This window comes from Carya illinoinensis, chromosome 1, assembly GCF_018687715.1.
Source record: "Carya illinoinensis cultivar Pawnee chromosome 1, C.illinoinensisPawnee_v1, whole genome shotgun sequence".
Taxonomy (NCBI): domain Eukaryota; kingdom Viridiplantae; phylum Streptophyta; class Magnoliopsida; order Fagales; family Juglandaceae; genus Carya; species Carya illinoinensis.
This window is the reverse complement of record NC_056752.1, coordinates 49,171,372-49,193,327: the sequence shown is the minus strand read 5'-3', so window position 1 is coordinate 49,193,327 and position 21,956 is coordinate 49,171,372. Positions and strand designations below refer to the sequence as shown.

The following is a 21,956-nucleotide window of genomic DNA, read 5'->3' as shown; positions in this document are numbered from 1 at the left end:
TCTATAATTTACATAATATTTGACTGACCAAATGATCTTCAAATGGGACAAATAAGATATCCACGTAAACTAGACTAAAAAAAGAACAATTTATATGAAGGAGACTTTATGATAAAATACTTACAAAAACTTCGAAATGAGTATGCAAAAGAACTCCTAAAAGCTGTCCGAGAGAGATTGTTTGATATTCTTTTAATGGAAAGTATAAATGAAAATAATTTCGTGGGGAGAGGTGGCTGGAGATACTTATGGATGAGATATGGAAGAGATGAGACTGGAGTGAGAGTTAAGTGTAGGACTCTCTTACCCGAAGTAAGAGTTAAGTGCATAACTCTCTTACCCGGAGTGAGAGTGGAGTGTAGGACTCTCTTACTTAATAATATATACAAAAATCAATTCAAGATATTTTTACCCAATAATATCCACGAAATTAGTTTAAAATATTTTTATCTAATAATATCCACAAAATTAGTTTAAGATATTTTTATCCAATAATATCTACAGTTTTGAACAGATGTTTTGTCTGAAAATATGAAAAAATGTTATTACGCCATAAGACCTTAAATAACCCTCCGAGTCTAATGGCACAAACCATAATACATTTTGACACTTCTAACTATCTCCAATAATCAAAAATACACTTATGATACCATAGTAAATAATAACAATAACTATGTAGTTAGACAAAAACCTATACGATTAATGGATTCGTGAAAACTTATGGGGTCTTCACGAGATTCCTAAAGTTAATAGAAATTTCACAATTTAATTTCTAACGGGCTGTTACAGCATACCTTTATGATGTATAATAATCATTATTTAGAAATATCTCTTTTTTCATTATTTTAATTAAGAAATTGTGGGAGAACGTTAGTATTTTTTAATAGACCATATTTATTAGTTAAAAAAAATTCTAATGTTACCATTGCTTTCTTTAGATTCTTTTTGTTGAGGAAGTTTTAAACCCAATCATTCAAAGTGCCAACAATCTGGTGAAAATCTTAAAGTTTGTTTTCAACGGGTATGGAAACAGATAGCCGTTCGGTTTGTTCGGGTGGTTTTTAGAATCATGAGTAAAGCATTAGCATTAGCTTATTCATCTTTATCTCATCTTCAAATTTAAATAATATATCTTTAAATTTATCCACATTGATTTATGCATTTCTAAATTTTTGCATGGTTAGGAATAGTTGAAGACGCACTTTTCACTCTTCAAATATTCTTTTTAATGTTTTTTCCTCTCTCCTACCTATTAAAATCATTTTTTTGGAATTTGAATTAAGATAATTTCTATATATGAAATTTGTATTAAGTTGATAATGCAAAGTATTTTTTAGTACATATTAATATTTATTGATAAAATTGATCATTTTGATATATGAAATTAATAATATTTAGATATATATAATTTGTATTTTTGAATACATAGTATTAATTGTAAAATATATAACAAATAATAATTTTAAGAAAAAATTATAAAAAAATAATCTTTTATTATTATTTTGTTTAAAGATGCATAATCTAATATATGAGTTTTTCTTAATATGTAAAATTAAGTTTCAAAAAAATTAATTTTAAAGATGTATATAAAAAAACTAAGGCTAATTCTCTGACCATTTACGGTACATGATAGGATTTGGAAATGAGTAGTTCTACATGCAGGCCACTTGCGGACGAATTCGCGCACTAATGATGACGTGGCAGACGAATAATAATAAAAAAAAAAAAAAAAAAAAAAAAAAAATTCGGACGATCGCACGAAAGCTTCTTCCGCACGCTAGTTCAGGCATTTTCCCTCCCAGGTCGTCTTGAAGCTGCTCCGAGCGACCCTGACCTGAGCTCCCCGAGCGAGCAGCATCTCCTCCGGGCGAAGATCTCATCCGCACCACCTTCGCCGCGCGAGCACCACCTCCTCCGCGCGAGCACCTCCTCCGCGCAAGCACGTCCTCCGCGCGAGCACCTACACTGCAGAACCACCTCCTTGGCGCAACCATCTCCACTGCACAACCACCTCCTTCGCGCGACCACCTCCACTGCACAACCAGCTCCGCGCGACCACCTCCACTGCAGAACCAGCTCTTCTGCGCGACCAACTCTGCGCGAGCACCTCCAGTGCACAACCACCTCTTTTGCGCGACGACGTAAACTGCACAACGAGCTCCTCTGCGCGACCACGTCCTGGAAAGGTATAAACTCTTCTATTTAACTGCATTTAGTTCCTGGTTGTTGTAATAACGAAGGATTTGGCTTTGCCTTTTGAAAACAGAGTTACATGGAGTATCAAAACAGAGTTATATGGAGTACAAATGGACACGGTGAAACAAACTTTTATTATTAATTTTTTGAAATAAGGCAAATATTGTCTAGACTTTAGCTTATGGTAAGATATTATACAAAAAAAACCATCGCTTTTTTAATTTATTATCTTCTTTAGTTCATGCATGTTAATGGTCGAGATAGCTGAAGCTGAATTCTTAACCATGAACTATTCCCACCGGTCAAAAAATTTATCCAGAGAAAAGATCTAGCCTCATGGACCCCATAATGCTTTGGTTTATGGAATGGTTTACTATATGTTTGGTTTAATGTTATGGAAAACTCTTGTTATTGTTAAGAGAATGAGAACAAAATACTTTGAATATTATATGAATGCTTAAATGAGAACTTAAAGTATATTCTCCATCAAAGGAAGGTGAGTAGGGTGTGAATAGAAAGGAATCTGACTTTGGGGGCAATGGCTAACAATGTGGGCAACTCTGATGTCTTAAATCCAAATCATGTGCTTGAGCCATCCAATAGGAACAATTTAGTCATAAATGACTGCTAGTTGTTGCTAACTAAGTAGGAATCTATTTATGAGATTGATGGTGGATTAATTTTTTGTATTCTTAACTGAAATTATTTAGTTGAATGTTGGTGTAATATATTTAGTTGTGTATTTGCAAATATATTTAGTTGAATGTTGGTGTAATATATTTAGTTGTGTATTTGCAAATATATTTAGTTGAATGTTGGTGTAATATATTGTGTATTTGGAAAAAAAAATATTAATATATTTTCTGCAACTCTTAATATTATATTATTATTCTGCTACATATACGATAATGAATGGTTGAGGTACCAGATTTAGTTTTTTGGGTATATGGGCATGTCTTTTTTTTAATCTTCTAATGCTTTGTTTAGATGGAGAAAGGGAATGATCATGCATGTCCTATAACACGTTCTACAGCAGATTCAACAACAAATCCATCCACAAATCCTCCCTCCCAGGTACTCATTGAGCATGTTTAAAATTCATGAAAGTGACTTCATCATGACTGGTTTTGTTCCACAGATGATAGCAATACCATTCTGTCCACTGGGATCGACGTCTCCAACTGGAAATCCATCAACCAATCAACCAACCCAGGTGAAATCTCCATTAAACCAAGATCAGATGAATTTATGTTATAATTCATAAATTGAGCATCAAATCTGATTACACTAAATTAATACATATTTTTTTCATAATCCCTAGGTGATACCAATACCATGTTACCCGGATTTTTCAAACTATATGCATGGTTGCCATCCACCAATGCCAAATGCGTGGTTACCCCCATTTTTCGAGCGTCCTGAAGCCAGTGCATCTTCACAAACTAGTCAGGTGATAAATTCATTCCTGCAGATTTTGCACTTATATTTAACCCTGTATGAAATTGATTTAATCCATTTCGTGGGTGTAAACTGCAGGGAATTCCGCCGCCCCCATTTATCTCGAATCTTAACCCTTCGATCGGGTTACATTCTGCAAGTTCAAGCCATGTTGATGAAACCCAAGATCCCACACCTGAGTCTACTGGAAAAAGTATGGATACTGTTGATGGGGGGAGTGATGAACAGTCTGGGGCACATGATATGCTGCCCCAGACTGAGGGGGCCGATATTGTTGAGGAGCCAAAATTGGGGATGGTGTTTACATCTGAAGAGGACTTACTGTCTTATTATAAAAGATATGGGCAACAATGCGGTTTTGGGATAATGACTCAGAGGAGCCACAGGTTTGAGGATGGAAGCCTTAGATATGTCACATTGGGTTGTGCTCGGGGTGGGAAGGCACGTAACCGTACGTCAAATGTTGCCAGGCCACGTCCGACATCAAAGACAGACTGTAAGGCAAGAATAAATGTGACGTTAGAAAGAGGTGTGTTCAAGGTGAACAGTGTAGATAATTCCCATAATCACGGATTAAGTCCAAAAAAGTCGAGATTTTTTCGCTGCAATAGAGAAGTGAGCGAGTCCGTTAAGAGAGTATTAGATATAAATGATCAAGCTGGGATAAGAATGAACAAGAGTTTTGCCTCTCTTGTGCAAGAAGCAGGTGGGTTTGAGAACTTGCCATTCAATGAAAAGGACTGTCGGAATTATATTGACAAGGCACGCCACCTTCGACTTCGGAAAGGTGGTGCTGGAGCCCTCCGTGAGTATTTTGCGCGGATGCAATACAAAAATGACGGATTCTTTTCTCTAATGGATATGGATGATGACGGACGGTTGAGGAATGTGTTCTGGGCGGATGCACGAAGTAGGGCAGCCTACAAATATTTTGGTGATGTTGTGACCTTCGACACCACCTATTTGACAAACAGATATGGAATGCCGTTTGCACCGTTTGTTGGTGTAAACCACCATGGCCAGTCGATTTTGTTGGGAGCAGGATTAATTTCTAGTGAGGATACCGAAACGTTTACATGGTTATTTCAGACTTGGTGTAATTGTATGGACGGTGAAGCTCCCAAGGCTATTATCACGGACCAAGATAGAGCCATGAAAAATGCAATAAGCCTTGTCTTTCCAAATAGTCGACACAGATTCTGCCTATGGCACATTTTGAAGAAGTTGCCTGAGAAGCTAGGTTCACATGGAGCATTCAAAACTGGATTGAAAACTGGGTTGCTAAATTGTGTGTATGACTCTCACACAGTTGAGGAGTTTGAGGGGTCTTGGGAAGTGTTAATTCAGAAGTACAACTTGCAGGATAATGCTTGGTTGAAGAGTTTATACGCTGAGCGTACGTATTGGGCACCGGTATTCATGAAAGATGTTTTCTGGGCGGGAATGAGTACAACCCAACGAAGCGAGAGTATGAACGCTTTTTTCGACGGGTATGTTCATGCTAAGACAAACTTAAAAGAGTTTGTCGATCAGTTCGATAATGCATTGAGGAAGAAGATTGAGAATGAAAGTGTGGCGGACTTCCAGTCATTCAATGTTACAATTCCCGTCGTCTCTCCCTCTCCACTTGAGAAGACTTTTCAGGACATATACACTTGCAATAAATTTAGAGAAGTTCAGAAAGAAGTTATAGGGATGCTTGCAACTCTTCCAACTCTACACCGGAAGGATGGTGTAATTGCAACATACAATGTAGAAGATGAAGTGAATGTTGATGATTTCATCAAGGAGGTTACCCACACGGTCTACTTTAATGAGGCTGAATGTGAGGTGAAGTGTTCATGTGCGTTGTTTGAGATGAGAGGGGTCTTGTGTAGGCATGTATTGGGCATTATGAGACTGAACAAAGTTCGATCGGTGCCAGAAAAGTACATATTAGATCGATGGCGGAAAGACATAAAGAGAACTTACACTCTTATACGAAGTAGTTATGATGGGGTTGATGAGAGACCTGAAGTTAGCAGATATTCACGTATCATGAAGAAATGCAACGAAGTAGCCACAAATGCATCTTCATGTGATGAGCACACGGAGGACATGCTAGCTAAGTTAGATGCAATGAACTTAGGCTACCGCACGAACGAGCCACCATCACATGTGAATGTTACAACTGCCGTGGAAACTACAACTGCCACTTCTAAATATGTACTGAGCCCCCATGTAGTTAGAGGAAAAGGCAGACCGCCATCTCTCAGGAAGAAATCCATGATTGAACATTTGAAACCCACGACAAAAAAGGCTACTCAGAAAGGAAAACGTAAACAGGTTAACAAATTTTGCACAATCTCAATTATGTGTGTTTTACTTTTAGGCGTTCTTTATGACTAAAGAAGTAATTGGTTTATTTTTCTCCTTTGTAGCCGCATGGAATAGAAGGCGAAATTGTGGGAACTAGAAGGAATTTATTTGGTTCCACCGATGTTGGGACACAACAAAGTGTCACATTTCAGGTTACACTTGGGTTTTTAATGCTAGGAAAAATTTAAAGCTGTTTAAACTTTAGTTCCTACTAATATTTAGCATTCTGTATTATTAGCCTTCTCAGAACGTTTCCCAAGTGTTGAACTTTAGTGCCACCGAGTTAGACTTTGCGGTGAATGAGACTCAAGAAAGTGTAAGATGATTTGAGTAAATAATTGTTGTCATCTAAATTTATTTGGTACATCCTGTGTAAATAGGTAAACTTTTTCTATTTGGTGTAATCGTTTGAATATGTACTGATTTATTATACGTGTGACAGATGCAACTTCGATTGGATGGAACCCAGCCGGATAGCATGCCTGAGACACAACCGTGGCAATAGGTCACTTTACGTGGTTTGTATCTCGAATACTTAAGCACATTATATAAGTGGGATTGGGAAAGAATAATTATCAATTTAATTGATGGGATATTTGCATTTACTTTAAGACATTGAATGTTTAATCATGATGCTCAAGATACATCTTCATGGAAAACATACACTTGCTGTGGTGGAGTATGAATTGGTTCATATATATATGACTTAGCATGTGAAGGAAGTGTTATGGTTACCCATTTTCAGCTACCGAGATGGGAAAAAATAATTTACCCATTTACTGGCTTAATATGTACTGAATTTTGCACATACACATATATTGATGTTGGGTATTAGTTTTCCAGATTTACTGTCATATTCAGCTAAGTTAGAACCTATATTAATGGATATTGATTGAGCACAAATTTTATGTTGGGTGCTTTGCTTTCCAGTTTGAGAATATTGATGATTTCAGTTTATTTTGGTCAAAGCCATGAAGATTAAGGGGAAGAATGATGGGGAGTCGACCAATTTTTTTGCAAAGCCGCCATTTGATGGGTGGAGAAGTTGTAATTATTTTTGGTGTATTGAAGCTGTTGTAATTATTTTTGGTGTAAAACAGCTGTTGTAATTATTTTTGGTGTATTGAAGCTGTTGTAATTATTATACGTGTAAAACTGCTGTTGTAATTATTTATCATAGGGTGGACTTTCAGGTTGTAAATTATTGGTTGATATATATTTAGCTTAATAGAGGAAGAGGTTCATGTAATCTGTGGATACTCTGAATTCTATTTTGGTGTGAATGACAAACGGTTCTCTGCATGGTACCTGGATTTACTGTAATTGTTGGGAACCTGTAAGCCATTCACAGGTTATTATTACGTATTATGAGCTTGGTTTGGTCACTTCAGGTGCAGGCTACCAATTTCCAAAATAGCATCATATGTTATACGGAGTCTAAGTGGGTTTTGTTAGTAAATTGAATGCTTGCTTCATCTGGAATTCACATCACACCCAAAAGACTTGGAACCGAGATGGACATGTTTGAGTAAAAATGAGTTATGGACTTGTAACATATAGGTTTTCTTTCTCGGGTTATAGGAAAGTAGAAAAATTTCCATTTTTCTGTCACATTTAGTATAGTGTTTTTGAGGGCTGGGTTTTGGACGGTTCATTCACGTCATTTCCAGATCACTCACTGTCCAGATTTAGCATATCCAACAACACGTTTACAATTTCCAGGGTTATGCCTACCAACACAGCACATTCAGATTAATTCAGACCTGTCCCTCATTATACACAAAAGGCAATTTCCAGATTTGGTTTAAATTAGCAATAGCTGTCCAGATTTTTGCATGGACAATTTCCATATACAAAATATACAAATTGCAACACTATTACAAAAGTGTTGTCCCAAAACTACTCAAAATAGTCAACATATATCTACACTTATACAACATACAGTTCAAGCACAAACTGTTCAGACTTATACAAAAAATGTCCAGATTTTTGCCTACCACCTCCCTGACCTGTCCAGAACCCTAAACTTCAATTTCCACATACAAATTACAACACTTATTCAAAAGTGTTGTACCAAAAGTTCCAAAATACTGAACCTCTTCCACAGATTTATACAAAACACAGTTCATGCACAGATGTCACAACGTCCCGAACTACTCTAAACCAAATCTGAACAAGGAAGTCCAGATTTGGTTTATTCAGTTTCCAGATAAGTTAGGCTACTCAATGCGATCGTATCAAGTACAAATAAAGTAAAATAGAAACTGCCCAATATATACGAATATGTGTGCGTTGACGCCGGACTTCCACCTCCCTCTTGACAATTTCGCCATCTCTTAGGCGAACCTCTTCCATCCAACGTCGAACCTCTTCCATCATTTTTTTAACCTCTTCCTCTCTTGTTCTCACCTCTTCCTCTCTTCTTCGAAACAGTTGCAATAATTTCCGAACCTCTTCATGTGTTTTCTGCAACTCTTCATGTGTTTTCTGGAGCTCTTCCTTCTTCATTAAAATCTCAATTTCTAATTTCATAAGGTCATTCTCTATTTCCTTACCACTATCTGCCCATATGAAAAAGTTGCAATGTGGTAATCCCTGTACAAACAAACAATTCAGAATGTTATCAAAACATGTAGTCAATCTGAAATTGGTACTGGAAAAGTATACAATAGCCGATTTTTGTACCTTCATATTGTACTTTGAACACCCAAAGAAGGATCGGCCCGGATTTCTTGGCGTGTTCGACCATCTAAGTGAAGCAGGTGACCCACAATTGCAAATTGGGTTGTTTCTCAAAGTATGATATGAAATAGAAGATGAAGAAACTGACGATGATACCTTATCTCCCTCAGATAACATGTTCCCAATCAACGATGCAGTATGCTGTTGCTAAAAAAAAATAGTGTTTTTGATGTCATTGTTTTCTGTTGGGGTTTAGAAGTTTTTTTTCTTTTAGAAGAGAGTTTACTCAAAAAAAGGTGAGATGGTTTAAAACGTAAAAAGGTTAGCTGAGTTTAATCCTTAAAAATCAAGTGCAAGAGGAGTTAGTCTATGTGTGCCCCAAGTTGAAGTGAAGTGTAAAGGACTTTTCAATGCTTTTGCAAAAGTTGGTTCATGATACTATGATGGTATCCACATCCAAGTGCACACATACTTTGCAAAAGTATCTTGTAAAAATGAAAACTCAACTTCACTTCACATACTGCTATATGCAGAAAGTATGGAACTTCGAACATAAACAAACTAGTTCATCTACTAAGATGGTGTACACATCCCAGAGCGAAGTCACTTTACGCAAGTAACTTGTAAAGTCGAGATATGTTGCTATAATTCTAAACAAATCAAGAAATAATGCTATATATGGGCGGGAAGTGCAAATCTCTAACATCAAACAGAAAATGTAATTAATATGAAGAACAAAGATATTGGTGGGCGTATAGATTATTGATGAGGGAACATATTAAAAAGATTGAAGGGCCAAACATATGGGACCATCTATCATTGCACTTTATAACATAACCGTATGGCCTCAAGCCTTGGATACAGATCTTTATCCCATAAATTGAATCCCACTCACCCACCTGACAATGATTTTCAAGCTAAGTTTATATTCATTGATTCTCATCATATTGTTCTTATTACAATATGATCTATCTATATATTATATTATTTATATACACAAACACATAATTCATTTTACAAGATATGTATATGTATACGTATATGTATATGTTTATTGTATATGTATATGTATATGTATATGGTATATCTATACGTATATGTATATGTATATGTATATGGTATATGTATATGGTATATGTATATGTTTATTGTATATGTATATGGTATATGTATATGTATATGTATATGGTATATGTATATGGTATATGTATATGTATATGGTATATGTATATGGTATATGTATATGGTATATGTATATGTATATGTATTTCATAATAGTACAAGATATTTTATATGTAAAAAGATAAAACAACCACAAATGGAAATTACCCAAATGGATTCAGAAAAAACAGAGCAACTCGAGCTGGATATTGAAATCAGACTTACTTTTTGTTCCCTTCAATTCACAGGACTAAAAACAAATCCAAACAAATCCGAACAATTCCTCAAATCCAAAAAAAAATTAAAAATATGTTGCCTATTACAATCCAACACCATGTACAGATCGATATTATCTACTAAAAATGATGTTAGTTTTCTCACAGCAAATCTAAAACACATATCGGAACAGATTAGGGCCTTCTAACAAGGAACACACAGCAAACCCAAAAAGAAAAAAACCCTTGGCCGAGTACAACAGCATGTACAGATAATGAAAATTTACAACTAATCATGTTAATTTTCTCACAGCAAACCTAAATAAGATCTTCTAACAGATTAGGGGCTTCTAACAAGGAAAAACAGAAAACCCAAAAAAATTAAACCCTAGGCCAAGTCCAACAGCATGTACAGATCGATAAAATGTATACAAATCATGTTAATTTTCTCACAGCATTCCTAAATAACATCTTCGAACAGATTATGGGGCTTCTAACAACGCAAACACAGAAAACCCCAAAAATATAAAACCCTAGCCCAAGTTGAACAGAAAACCCTAGGCCAAATACAGATCGATTAAGCTAAACATCAAAATATAACCAATGTTAACGATCGAATAACCAAAAGCAGGAGAGAGAGAGAGAGAGAGAGAGAGAGAGAGAGAGAGAGAGAGAGAGAGAGAGAGAGACCTAGATGTAGTTTTCTTCCCGAACTGCACAGATCTACCGCAGGGAAATCCGGCTCACCGCAGCGACATCCGAAGAGTTTTGAGATGGGGAGGATTTTCTCCCTTTGCTCACACGGGGATGAGAGGTGAGAGGAGAAGTTTGTCAAACCGGGGATGAGAGGTGAGAGGTGAGACGTGCAGAACGGGGATGAGAGCTGAGAGGTGATGAGAGCTGAGAGGTGAGAGGAGAAGTGAAAAAAAAAAAAGGTGGGAAAAGTGAATATCGAAAGGACTGCAGCCGGTTTGACCAAATTCATTTTCCCGCTTACAATGAAACTCACCGTTTCATTAATGTCCACGTCAGCCTAGTGCGCGAATCCGTCCGCAAGTGGCCTGCAACAAGACTTTTCCTTTGGGAATACTACCAACGTACGTCTAGCATTTTGAAAAATAGTGGCTCTACGTCCAGATATGGGAGATCCCAACAAGGATCCCGCCAAAGGCAATTTTTTTTAATGTATTTTTTAATGCAGTTAAATATTTTAAAAATAAAAAATTATAATATTATTTAAAAAATATTTTTTATTAATTATTAAATATTATTAAATATATATATAATCCAATCGAGACTTCAGTCGGAAAAGCCATGTCTAACTTAAGCATTTCTGTTAAAAAAAAGGTTGGTTGTCTTTATTCTCATTAATTTCCTATCGCCGTTTTACGTCAGATGTATGTTCTTTCTTTTTCCTTTGGTAAAAAATAGAGAAAAATCAGTAAAAAATAAAAGTGTGAATTATATAATTGAGAATAACTTTCCATCGGTTTATCCTACAAGACCTTTTTATCAGAAGCCAACAGGTGAAAGCTACGTAAGAGTTACATCTTCAAATTATGCAAATCACGCTGAAAACTCTGTCACTTTGTTGAGGACCCACCCGCGTCTCTCTCTCACACAAAGCCATCCAACCCTCTCTCTGTCTCTCCTTCGAACCCAGTCAAGCAGAATCAGAAACCCATCCAAACCTCTCGCTCTCTCTATCTCTCATTCGAACCCAATCAAGCAGATCGAAACCCATCCAAACCTCTCACTTTGTCTCTCCATTGAACTCAAACCCTCTCTCTCTCTCTCTCTCTCTCTCTCTCTCTCTCTCTCTCTCTCTCTCTCTCTCTCTCTCTCTCTCTCTCTCTCTCTCTCTCTCTCTCTCTCTCTCTCTCCTCCATGAAACCGAAGCCTATAAAGAAGTTTTAATCTTAAGAAACTAAGATTAGTAGATTCAAAATCGAACGAGGGATCAACATCATAGAAAAAGTGCATATTTGTAGTTCACGGGTTGCTTTTTTGCACAGGAATTCGTAGTTAGAGCATCCGAAAATCATTGTCCGGTCTAAATGGTAGCTATTAGAGCATCCAAATATGCATTGTTAAACAAAAAATCAAGGAAAAATGAAGAGAAAAATGGATCAGAATAAGATCGAAAACAGTGGTCGAGTAGAACGAATTTCGCTTCCCAAGAATTCAGTCCTCTACGTGTTGCTTACTTGCAGTACTCTATGGCCCAGAAGATTCGGATTTTTTTGGTAACGTTAGGGTTCATGAAGGAGAGAGAGAGAGAGAGAGAGAGAGAGAGAGAGAGAGAGACCCTGGGGTTTTTTTTTTGGGGGGGGGGGGGGTGCGGGGGCTTGACAGGAGTTTTCCCCTGCATCACGGCGCACCAAGTTGAAAATGGAGCTCGTACGTGGCATAGTTTCCATTGGACTCCGTTGTTCTCCACTTACAGGAGTATCCGGTCCGAAGCGTTTCCATATATAATTTTGAGAGATAAAAGAAATGTGAGTGTGTGTGTGTGTTTTTTTTTTCCCGTTTAGTTTTGGATTTAATAATTTAGATAGAGTTAGCTCGAATTATACGATGATTAATTAAATTAAGAAGACAAATCAAGAGATGATTTGCTGATTCAATTGAAATTTTGTATTCTACAAATAGAAATATTAAACCCATCAAATGTAGGTTCGAATTTATATCCTCATTTTTTTTTTATTATTTTTTTTGTGTTTTTTTACTCAATGATTAAAGAATTCAGAGGTGAGAACAATCCGATCCAGGGTGATGAACCGATCCATCATTTTCTTTAGACTGGATTGAACCGGTAGTTATTAATCTGGTTTGGTCCAACTTTTTTTTTTAAAATGGATTAATAAATTTTTATTTAAAATATTAAATTAAAATTAAGTTACTTATTAAATAAAAATTACATAATAATTTATACAATTATTAATGTATATTAGTACTATATATCATAGTTATACATTAAAAAATATAATAAACAATATATTAATCTAAATATATATAATTATAAACTTAATACTAATACTATAAGTAATAAGTATACCAGTAATATTACTAATATACTCTGTCTTCTACAAAGGCTTAAACCTCTTTAAAAGTAAAAATAAAAAATAAAAAATATCGTAACTCAACCTAAAGTCGTTTGGTTTGGATTTTTATTTTTTATTGCTGTATATTTTTTAACACTTCCCAATGCCGCTGCTAGGGTTTTGACATAGCCAGTGACGATGTCGTCCCGAAGATGGTACCCCTTAGGCGGCCACGAGCCAGTGCTCGTAGTCGCAACCCTCCGGCAAGGTCGGAACCCGAATCAACTCGGACCACCGAGTCGGCAGAGTTTTACAGATCGCCGACTTGTCGGAGCAGGATCGCGAAGGTGAATTTGAAAGGAAGGCCAACGTTGAAGAAGAGAGAGAGGACAGACAGTAACGGCGGGAGAAAGCGGCCGTTAGACTTATCGGTTTCCTCGTTATGCTGACATGCTGTGAAACATAATAGTTCGGGGTTGGTGCGATGTCGATGCAGCCAAGACCCGGAGATGTAGAAGGTCCAGAAGGCAGAAGGTAACTCTAGAGTGATGTGAATGTCCCTGAATAATCATAGACAGGACACTGTTGGTCCCGTAAACGACATATTATTCGATGTTGTTAGGCCTGAAAACAAAAATGACAGATTGATCGTACCCAATGCTGATCTAAACAACTCACAACTTGTTAAGATGGACCCTGACCACAGGTGTAGTCTCTACCGAGAAGGCTATTTAATAATTAAGTGGCGATGCGGAAATGCAATTAAAAAGTATCCAAAAAGCAAGACTTAAAAAGTATAGATCACACCAATAACATCTTTAACATAGAATAGCATCATTACAGTAGCAACAGTAAACTAAGAAAATCCTCGTATTACTTATTAGGGGACTTGATAATAGTTAATTAAGTAGACTGTAGGGCAGAATCACAGAGGGTAAACATGTTTTGGAAGCCTAGTGTCCACAATAGTGACAAGTGGGATTTTCTTAGGAGTTGAGAGCCCAAAAATTTCCTCCATGTTCAGATCCCCCGTCTTCATATCTGCTGGCAATTTCCATGTGAATCCATGCAAGAGGTTAGCCAAACTTGATTGTATCACCTTGAGGCCAAGACTGTAACCGGGGCACATCCTTCTACCTGACCCAAAAGGCAGTAGCTCAAAGTCATGACCTTTCACATCGATGGCCTTCCCAATGAACCTCTCAGGGCAAAACTCATCTGGGTTCTCCCACAATGTAGAATCTCTCCCAATGGTCCAGACGTTGACAAGCACTCGGGTCCCTTTGAGAATGTCATAGCCAGCAATCTTGCAGTCTTCCCTGGCTAGGCGAGGCACCAGCATTGGAGCCACAGGGTGCAGCCGCATTGTCTCCTTGACAATTGCATCAATGTATGGTAGATTTACAATGTCCTTCTCTTCAACCCATCTGTCTCTACCAATTACCCTATCTAGCTCTTCTGCAGCCTTGTTGAAAATCTCTGGCTTTCTTAGGAGCTCCGAGATTGCCCATTCTACAGTCACGGCCGAGCTCTCGGTTCCACCGGCTATCAAATCCTGTGGATTAATCAGCAAAAAGGCATAAGTTGATGCTTACTGGTATTAATCATTTTGTTATATGGGGCATTCTATTTTTTCGAGTTTTGACCCATCTGGCATTTTCTGCGCGCAACACTAATTATTTTGCATTTTTGTTATGGGTTCCCTTGAAGAGTGTTGAAAGCCACCCAAATGTCATGATTTGCACATGCACCGTAAGGTTCATTGTTTTGTTAGGCACCGTTTTCAGGCGCCTCCCATAATTTTAGCAGCAATTTGTTGCACCGTATTTAGCAACTTATTGAGAAGAACTCTTTCTATAAATAGGAGAATTCTGATCTGCAGAGTAGGCAGTAGAGAGGAGAGTAAAGAAAGAGAAAGAGGAACGTGAGATAATTGAGAATTTATAGATTTTTATAAATCTTGTACAAATTCTGTAAAAAGGGCTTCAGTAGACATAAGCAATTTGCTGAACCACTTTAAAATTGTTTTGTTTGATTTTTGAACAAGTTAGAGGCACAACAAAGACTAGTTCGATGGGAACAAAGGAAAATAGATGAATCGTGTCTACTCTCGGTATGGTCACGGATTCATTTGACTCAATAATTGAACCCAACAAAAACAGATCGATGAGCCATCGCATTCGATCGATGGAAAGCGCATAATTACGTCAATGTCAGAGAAGAAACTTAGAAGTTGGTAGGAGAACAACGCAAATTGAAACGGACGGTGGATCCGACTTTGGACAAATACATTGATATTTAGATAGATTCCGAAACGGTAAAATCAATCCAAAGTCATCTTTGAATATAATTAGGCTTCCTTCAACGATTGATATTAATGCCAATCGTTCAATCTAATAAGGCATGGTTAGTGGAGGTTACGGGAAAAAGCTAAAGAGAAGTTTCTAACTGGTGATACGAGCCAAAATAAGTGGAATCCTCGTCCTGACAAATCCTGTGTCAAGCAAGTTACACCACATATGCTTTTCCCAGGCAGGCTCCAATTTAGGAATAGTCTTTAATGGCTACCACAACAATAAAGGAGACTTTATTTCTCTCATTGTTTACTTAAAATAAACTTATAAGTTGATTTAATATTGACCAAAATAATAAATGACACTTCATTTTTCATGCGAGAAGTGCTATAATTATAAAAATATTTCACAAGAATAAATTCACAAACTGACTTGGTTTAAACTTTTATGTGATGTGTTAAATAAATTTTATAATAAAAATAATTTTACAATCTGACATACAATATTAATTTATAAGTTTACTTTAATGAAACTTTTTTATAACTAAAATATTTCTATTCTCGTGAAAGTGTTTGGAAAAAAATTCTTCACCCAAGATATATATTTCTTATTATAAAATGCTAATATTGGAATAATAAAATTTATTATATTTTCACATTTTAGGCCTTGTTTAATTATACAGATAAAATATGATAAAATTTAAATAAAATATTATTAAAATATAATTTTTTAATATAATTTTTATTTTAAAACTTGAAAAAATTAAATTATTTATTATATTTTAGATATTGTAATAATTAGATGTATAACAAACAGGTGAAAACAAACTAGGATCATCGATAAAGATAAGGTCAGTTAGCAGAACTATAATACCTGGGTAAATGCCTTGACACCATGTCTCTCAAGCTTAACATCAAGCGTAGGATCCTCAGCAATCTGCAACAGAAGATCCACCATGTCCATCGCTTCATGATCCTTCACTTCTTTTTTCCTTTGAATATGTTCGTCCAACACATGCTCCAAGAATCTATCAAACTTCTTGCTCAATGCTTTCATTCTCTTAATATACCCCTGCAAATCCATGAAATCGATCCAAGGTATAGAATCCCCAATATTCAACACCCCACTAAGCAAGAACAACTCGTCCAACATCTTCTTGAACTCTTCTGGGGAAACAATCGAATTCTCGGACTCATCCGTGTACTTCTTTCCCAACACCATGCGACTGATAACGTTGAGACTGACGGTAGAAAGATGGTCTTTCAAGGTGATCGGCTGGTTGTTGGACTTGTACAAGTCTCTTAGCAAGGCACTCATCTCCTCCTTGCGAATGTACTCATAGGACTCGAGGCGTCTCGCGCTGAAAAGCTCCATCAGGCACATTTTACGAGCCTGACGCCAGTATGGGCCGTAAGGGGACCATGTGATGTCCGAGTAGTTATAGGTGGTGTATTTGCCTGCGGCGGTCTTGGGTCGGGATGCAAAGGTGACATCATAGGTTTTGAGAAAGGCCTTAGCCATCTCGACGGAGGAACCTACAACAACGGGGAATGACCCGAAACGGAGCTGCATGATGGGCCCATATTTTTTAGAGAGTGCATGGATGGATTGGTGGGGGAGTGAGCCTATGAGGTTGAGGTTTCCGATGATGGGCCATGATTTTGGACCTGGAGGCAAGTGTACTTGGCGGCGGCGGCGAAGATATTTGGAGAGCGAGAAGAGAGCTAAGGTTGCAAGCCATACGGCTGCATATGTTGCCCAAGAGGCAAGTTCCATAGCTAGTGACAGTATGGTGAGTGGATTTCGTACGTGGGTGGTAGTGTGGCAGTGATGAAAGTGTAGTGAATGAGGAGGAGAGGCGGAGAGGCATTTATAGCCCGAGGAAGAAAGGACAGAGTCTTTCTTTACTTCGATTTACTTTAAAAGATGAAAAAAATAATAATAAAAGTCTCTTTCTTCAGTTCATTTTGGTGTATGACTGACAAAAGTCTTGGTTTTCCTTACTAAAATAATGGGTACTATGTAGTTGGCTTCGACGTACCTGGATGTTTCTGTGAAATCTCAATGGCATGGTCCTTTTTTGTATTCAATGGAATTGTCATCGATCTCTTTCTTTCAATCGTTTTAGTGGGAGGGTGGTTGTGCGCCAGGGGTCAAAGCGGACCAGTTCTACCTTGCTTCCTCAGAGATTGATTCTCGGAATAATATATAGACACAATGAATTTTGATATCCTAAATAGATATTAACAAAGTAATTAAGAAATTATATTTTAATTACCACAAGGTTTTTTTCTTTACATCGTAAACCTTCAAAGTTTTTAATTAATTGCATATAACCACCTTTTTTTTTTATATATTTCTTTCGGAAAAATTATCAGATGTTTTTATTTGCTACCTCTAATTATTAAAAAAAATAAAATCCAATTTGCTGTATTAAGAAGGGTGAGAGTTCTTTTATTTTATTTTTTAGACCAGAAAGTTGAGAAAAATATAAAAAAAGAGAATAAATTAGGATTTTTTCACAAAAAGCTAGGGAGTACTCAATAAGGAAGTATTTTATTCACGTACTTTATCTTTATTTATCCCATTTTAATTTATTATAATGATGTGATATTATCCATCTAACCTTGATTTTATTTTTTATTTAAAAAAAAAAGATTGATCAAAGGTTAATTACCATTATACCACATCAAAACAATAAAATAAAAGTAACATAAAAATGTAGAATATATAAGTAGAATATAATAAGTACAACATTATTTATTATATATCTAGTACTTCTGTGCATCTTCTGCGTGGGTGAGTGGAAATGCAGCGTTCTTGACCATTGACTAGCCTTTAGGAAAATATTTTAGGTTCAAACGTCCCCTCTCTTCACTTTCCTAGAAAATTTATAATGCGTGGAGCTAGAAAACAATTCCAATTAATTAATTGACTTAGGTCAATGTATAAAGCTGGTCCCTCCAAATGCTGAAATGCATGCATATATGCATCAACTAAGGGGCATCAATTATTTCTTGAAGATATTTTTTTAAGAAAAAAGACAAATAGTTGCCTCAAGTGGTAAACATTTTGGCCTGAAGAGGAAACACATCACCAAGACTCATATTAACTATACAAAGTCAAAACACGTTTGCCTAGTTGAGTGGGACAAGGTTTTAAATAAAAATAATATAATTTTTTATAAAAAAATAATTAATGCATCAAATTGAATCACTTCTTTGTGAAGTCTATGTTGTAATATTCTCTAAATATAGTAAATGCTCCTGTATGATATGAATTTAATATTTGTGTATGATCAATAGAAAAATAAAAAATATAAATATAAAAAATTCAAAACATGGTAAATCAATACAAATTATAGACGGTGAGATCAAATTATCTCCCTTTTTCTGTTATTTTTGAAAAAAAAATAATAATAATAATACACATTGAGTTTAAAATAAAAAACACATCAACTTTTCTTACTTATTACATCTATAAATTAAGATCCAGAAAGACAACTGCTATAAACAAAAAGTACTATGAAAGACATAATATATATGTTAATATGAATAAACTGTATTCAAAGTTGTATCCATCATGGAATTAAATAATAATATAAAAATTATACAAATTGCGAGATTTAGTTATGGATTCAAGCTTGATTAAAATGATAGTAAATTATAAACGAAAAGATAATTTTGAATTGAGAAAAAAAAAAAAAAACATATGTACATAAATGATTGGTAATAATAAATATATATCTAAGAAACAAAACTTATAGATAATCAAATCCATAAACAAAATAATACACAAATACACATCTTAGATGATCTACTAATATTAAATAGTAAATGCCAACCATACAAAAATACTTATATTAGGACACTGTTAGCCAAATCTTCTAATGAATGACACTCTATTTTTAAGATTTTGTAAAATTTGAGCATCTTGGTAGAGTGGAATTATTTTTTAAAAAACTTATTTTCAAGTTTAAGGATAAAACACGTATATCCAATTGAATGTTTTTGACATTTATCTTAGTTTCTCTCTATATTTTCTTCCATGTGGAAGACAAGAAACATGAGGAATAAAAAGTTACATCTACGTATTAATAACATTTGCAGTTTATATATGTTGATCACGTACACATCATGAATGGGTGTCATGCACGTACATGAATTACATATTGCTTTCTATTAAACGCCAAAACTAATAAGTTCTGACATTTATGATGTGTATGAATTTATAGAGAAATCACAAAATCTTGAAACCTAATAAAATCAATTATATTTCACAAAGTTCGCGACAAAATTTGTTGCATATATAAGCTAGTCTAATCAAATTTAATAAATCAAATGACTTTTGATCTTAAAGATATTATTTATATTTTAACTTTTCACTTTGATTAAAAGTTGAACAGACTATCTTACTTACCAGATTATTTTAATTATTCTAAGCTAATATATTTTTAAGAAATCACAACTATACACCATATTACAGACATAAAACATGTGATTAATTCTTTAATAATTTTTTTATTCAAATTAACTTTAATTATGAGATAAATGACTGTCAGCTTCGTGAGTATAATTGATGAGTAGTATAGAGAATGGGTCAGCTTTCACTCTTGTCTATTTTATTGCCTTCCTCTTTTTTGAATGATGCATTCAACATGCCCGTCGATTAACTTTAAAAGAAAAAACTACATACAATACACCTACGACCTACCTACCCAGCAAATACTTTCATTTGAAAATTATAATCTTAAAAGAGTAGTAGCATATTTAATTAAAGAAAATGATGATTAGAAATAAAGACTTGTCCGTCCACAAAACATGCAAATTCAGCATTACAAAAGAACATGTTCATAAAATCCGTAGAGATTTTTTTATTAATTTTTATTTTTCATTGGCCATCAAACAAAAAAGATTTCGATTGAAGAGATATTTTTTTTCTCAACTTTAACCTTGTGCATGCATCCACTTTTCTCCTCTCAATGCAACAAACAATCTTGATATATTACAAATAAAATAATTAAGGCCAATAATAGATAGCAAAGTAATGGAAAAACAAAAGTTAACGGAAAAATAATAAAATTTAATTAAAAAAAATTACTGTAACAGATAGATAGCCACTTATTATAATAGAATAGATGTACGTGGCAAGTACAATAAAATTAAAATACTTTTTTTAATTACCAACCGATCCTCTCAATGATAGTAATTGGTGACCATTTGTTGGTGGGAGTAATTAACTACTTCAATGTCATGACTCATCAACATCCTAATCTCTTTTGGCTCAAATGCGTTAATATTTAATGTCTCTCTCTCTTTTTTTTTTTTTTTTTCCTTAAATGATATAATCACGAAAAGATCACATAAAAGTAAATCTATAAATTGACATAATTTCATATGATACATTAAATTTATTTTATAATAAAAATAATTTTATAATTTAACATATTATATCAAATCACATTAATTTATAAAATCTCTTTATAACCAAAATATTTATCTTTCTTTAATAGAATAGTGCGTTTGGAGTATGCATGGGTACGTACGTGTACCACTTCTCCACTTTAAAATAATTACTCCAAACTTCTCACTTTTGTTGAGTTTGCACCATTATTTGGATCAAGACTAGAGGAGCAATTAGGAGCGCATGTTGCAAAAGAACAAAAGTCATATTAGTATCATACTACATGAAGAAAATCTTCTTTTTTTTTTTTTTTCCCTTCCTTTCTTTAATTTGGTTGTAAATGGAAAGAAAAAGCAATTTTGTACAAAGTAAAAGACCATATGGCCCAATATGTCGTACGTGGGTGCTTCTAAAATGAAAGAAGACAAAATGGGGATTGGCAAGAAATGATCTTGTGACCTAAACAACCACTTCGGCTTAAACGTCATGAACCACATTTTTATTTTTTTTATTGTTTCCAACAACCAATATAATCCGTTACTTTATTACAACCACCTTAAGATAATCCCCCACTAAGGTATGCTCCTACTTCAAGCTGACGGGATCTCTGCTGACTTCATATTGTCGAGTCGAGAGAGAGAAGGGAAAAATAAAAAAAAAAACGATCATTATTGGTATCTCGTGATTCACGTAAATATATATAATTATAAGTAAAGATATTTTTATATAACTATATAATTTATAAGAAAAGATATTTTTATATAACTATATAATTTATAAGAAAAGATATTTTTATATAACTATATTTTAAATGGATAACTTATAAAAATAACATCATTTTACATTAATATCTTCATTTTAAAATATAATTGTACAAAGGGTTGTACCTATGTATAATATGTGCTAAAATATTTTACCATATTATAAAAGAACTAATAATAGGGCTGGGCAACTGGGTCAGATTTTTTTCCAACCCGGTCCGGAATCTGGATAACCGGATTCCGATTACGGGCACCGGCCCGGAAAACACTTGGCCCGGTACCCGGTTTCTAAAACCCGAGTGCACCCGAGCCGGGTACCGGATTTAAAACCCGGTACCCGGGTTTTAAATCTGCTACCTGGGTTATACAGCATTCGATTCCCCC

At 35.1% G+C, this 21,956-nt stretch overlaps 2 protein-coding genes and 1 pseudogene across 2 annotated transcripts; all 3 read right to left on the bottom strand.

The window, feature by feature from the left end:
* LOC122300780 overlaps nucleotides 1-13,930 on the bottom strand; it is a 34,852-nt pseudogene extending 20,922 nt beyond the window's left edge.
* LOC122280692 (golgin subfamily A member 6-like protein 7) lies at nucleotides 7,865-9,634 on the bottom strand. Its single transcript, XM_043091676.1, has 2 exons — nucleotides 8,698-9,634; nucleotides 7,865-8,607 (listed from the first exon to the last, which is right to left on the bottom strand). Exons 1-2 carry the CDS (start codon nucleotides 8,869-8,871, stop codon nucleotides 8,236-8,238), a joined length of 546 nt encoding a protein of 181 aa, XP_042947610.1. The 5' UTR covers nucleotides 8,872-9,634; the 3' UTR covers nucleotides 7,865-8,235.
* Nucleotides 13,910-17,361, bottom strand: LOC122280681 (trimethyltridecatetraene synthase-like). Its single transcript, XM_043091665.1, has 2 exons — nucleotides 16,282-17,361; nucleotides 13,910-14,669 (listed from the first exon to the last, which is right to left on the bottom strand). Exons 1-2 carry the CDS (start codon nucleotides 17,182-17,184, stop codon nucleotides 14,040-14,042), a joined length of 1,533 nt encoding a protein of 510 aa, XP_042947599.1. The 5' UTR covers nucleotides 17,185-17,361; the 3' UTR covers nucleotides 13,910-14,039.
* Nucleotides 17,362-21,956: the final 4,595 nt, after the last annotated feature.

What these genes read in the sequence shown, in the direction of transcription:
- LOC122280692 (XM_043091676.1), bottom strand. Translation starts at nt 8,871, where the DNA reads ATGTTATCTGAGGGAGATAAGGTATCATCGTCAGTTTCTTCATCTTCT. An exon ending in GTTCAAAGTACAATATGAAG is followed by an intron (nt 8,608 to 8,697) that starts GTACAAAAATCG and finishes TTGTTTGTACAG; the next exon opens with GGATTACCACATTGCAACTT.
- LOC122280681 (XM_043091665.1), bottom strand. Translation starts at nt 17,184, where the DNA reads ATGGAACTTGCCTCTTGGGCAACATATGCAGCCGTATGGCTTGCAACC. An exon ending in GTGTCAAGGCATTTACCCAG is followed by an intron (nt 14,670 to 16,281) that starts GTATTATAGTTC and finishes ATTAATCCACAG; the next exon opens with GATTTGATAGCCGGTGGAAC.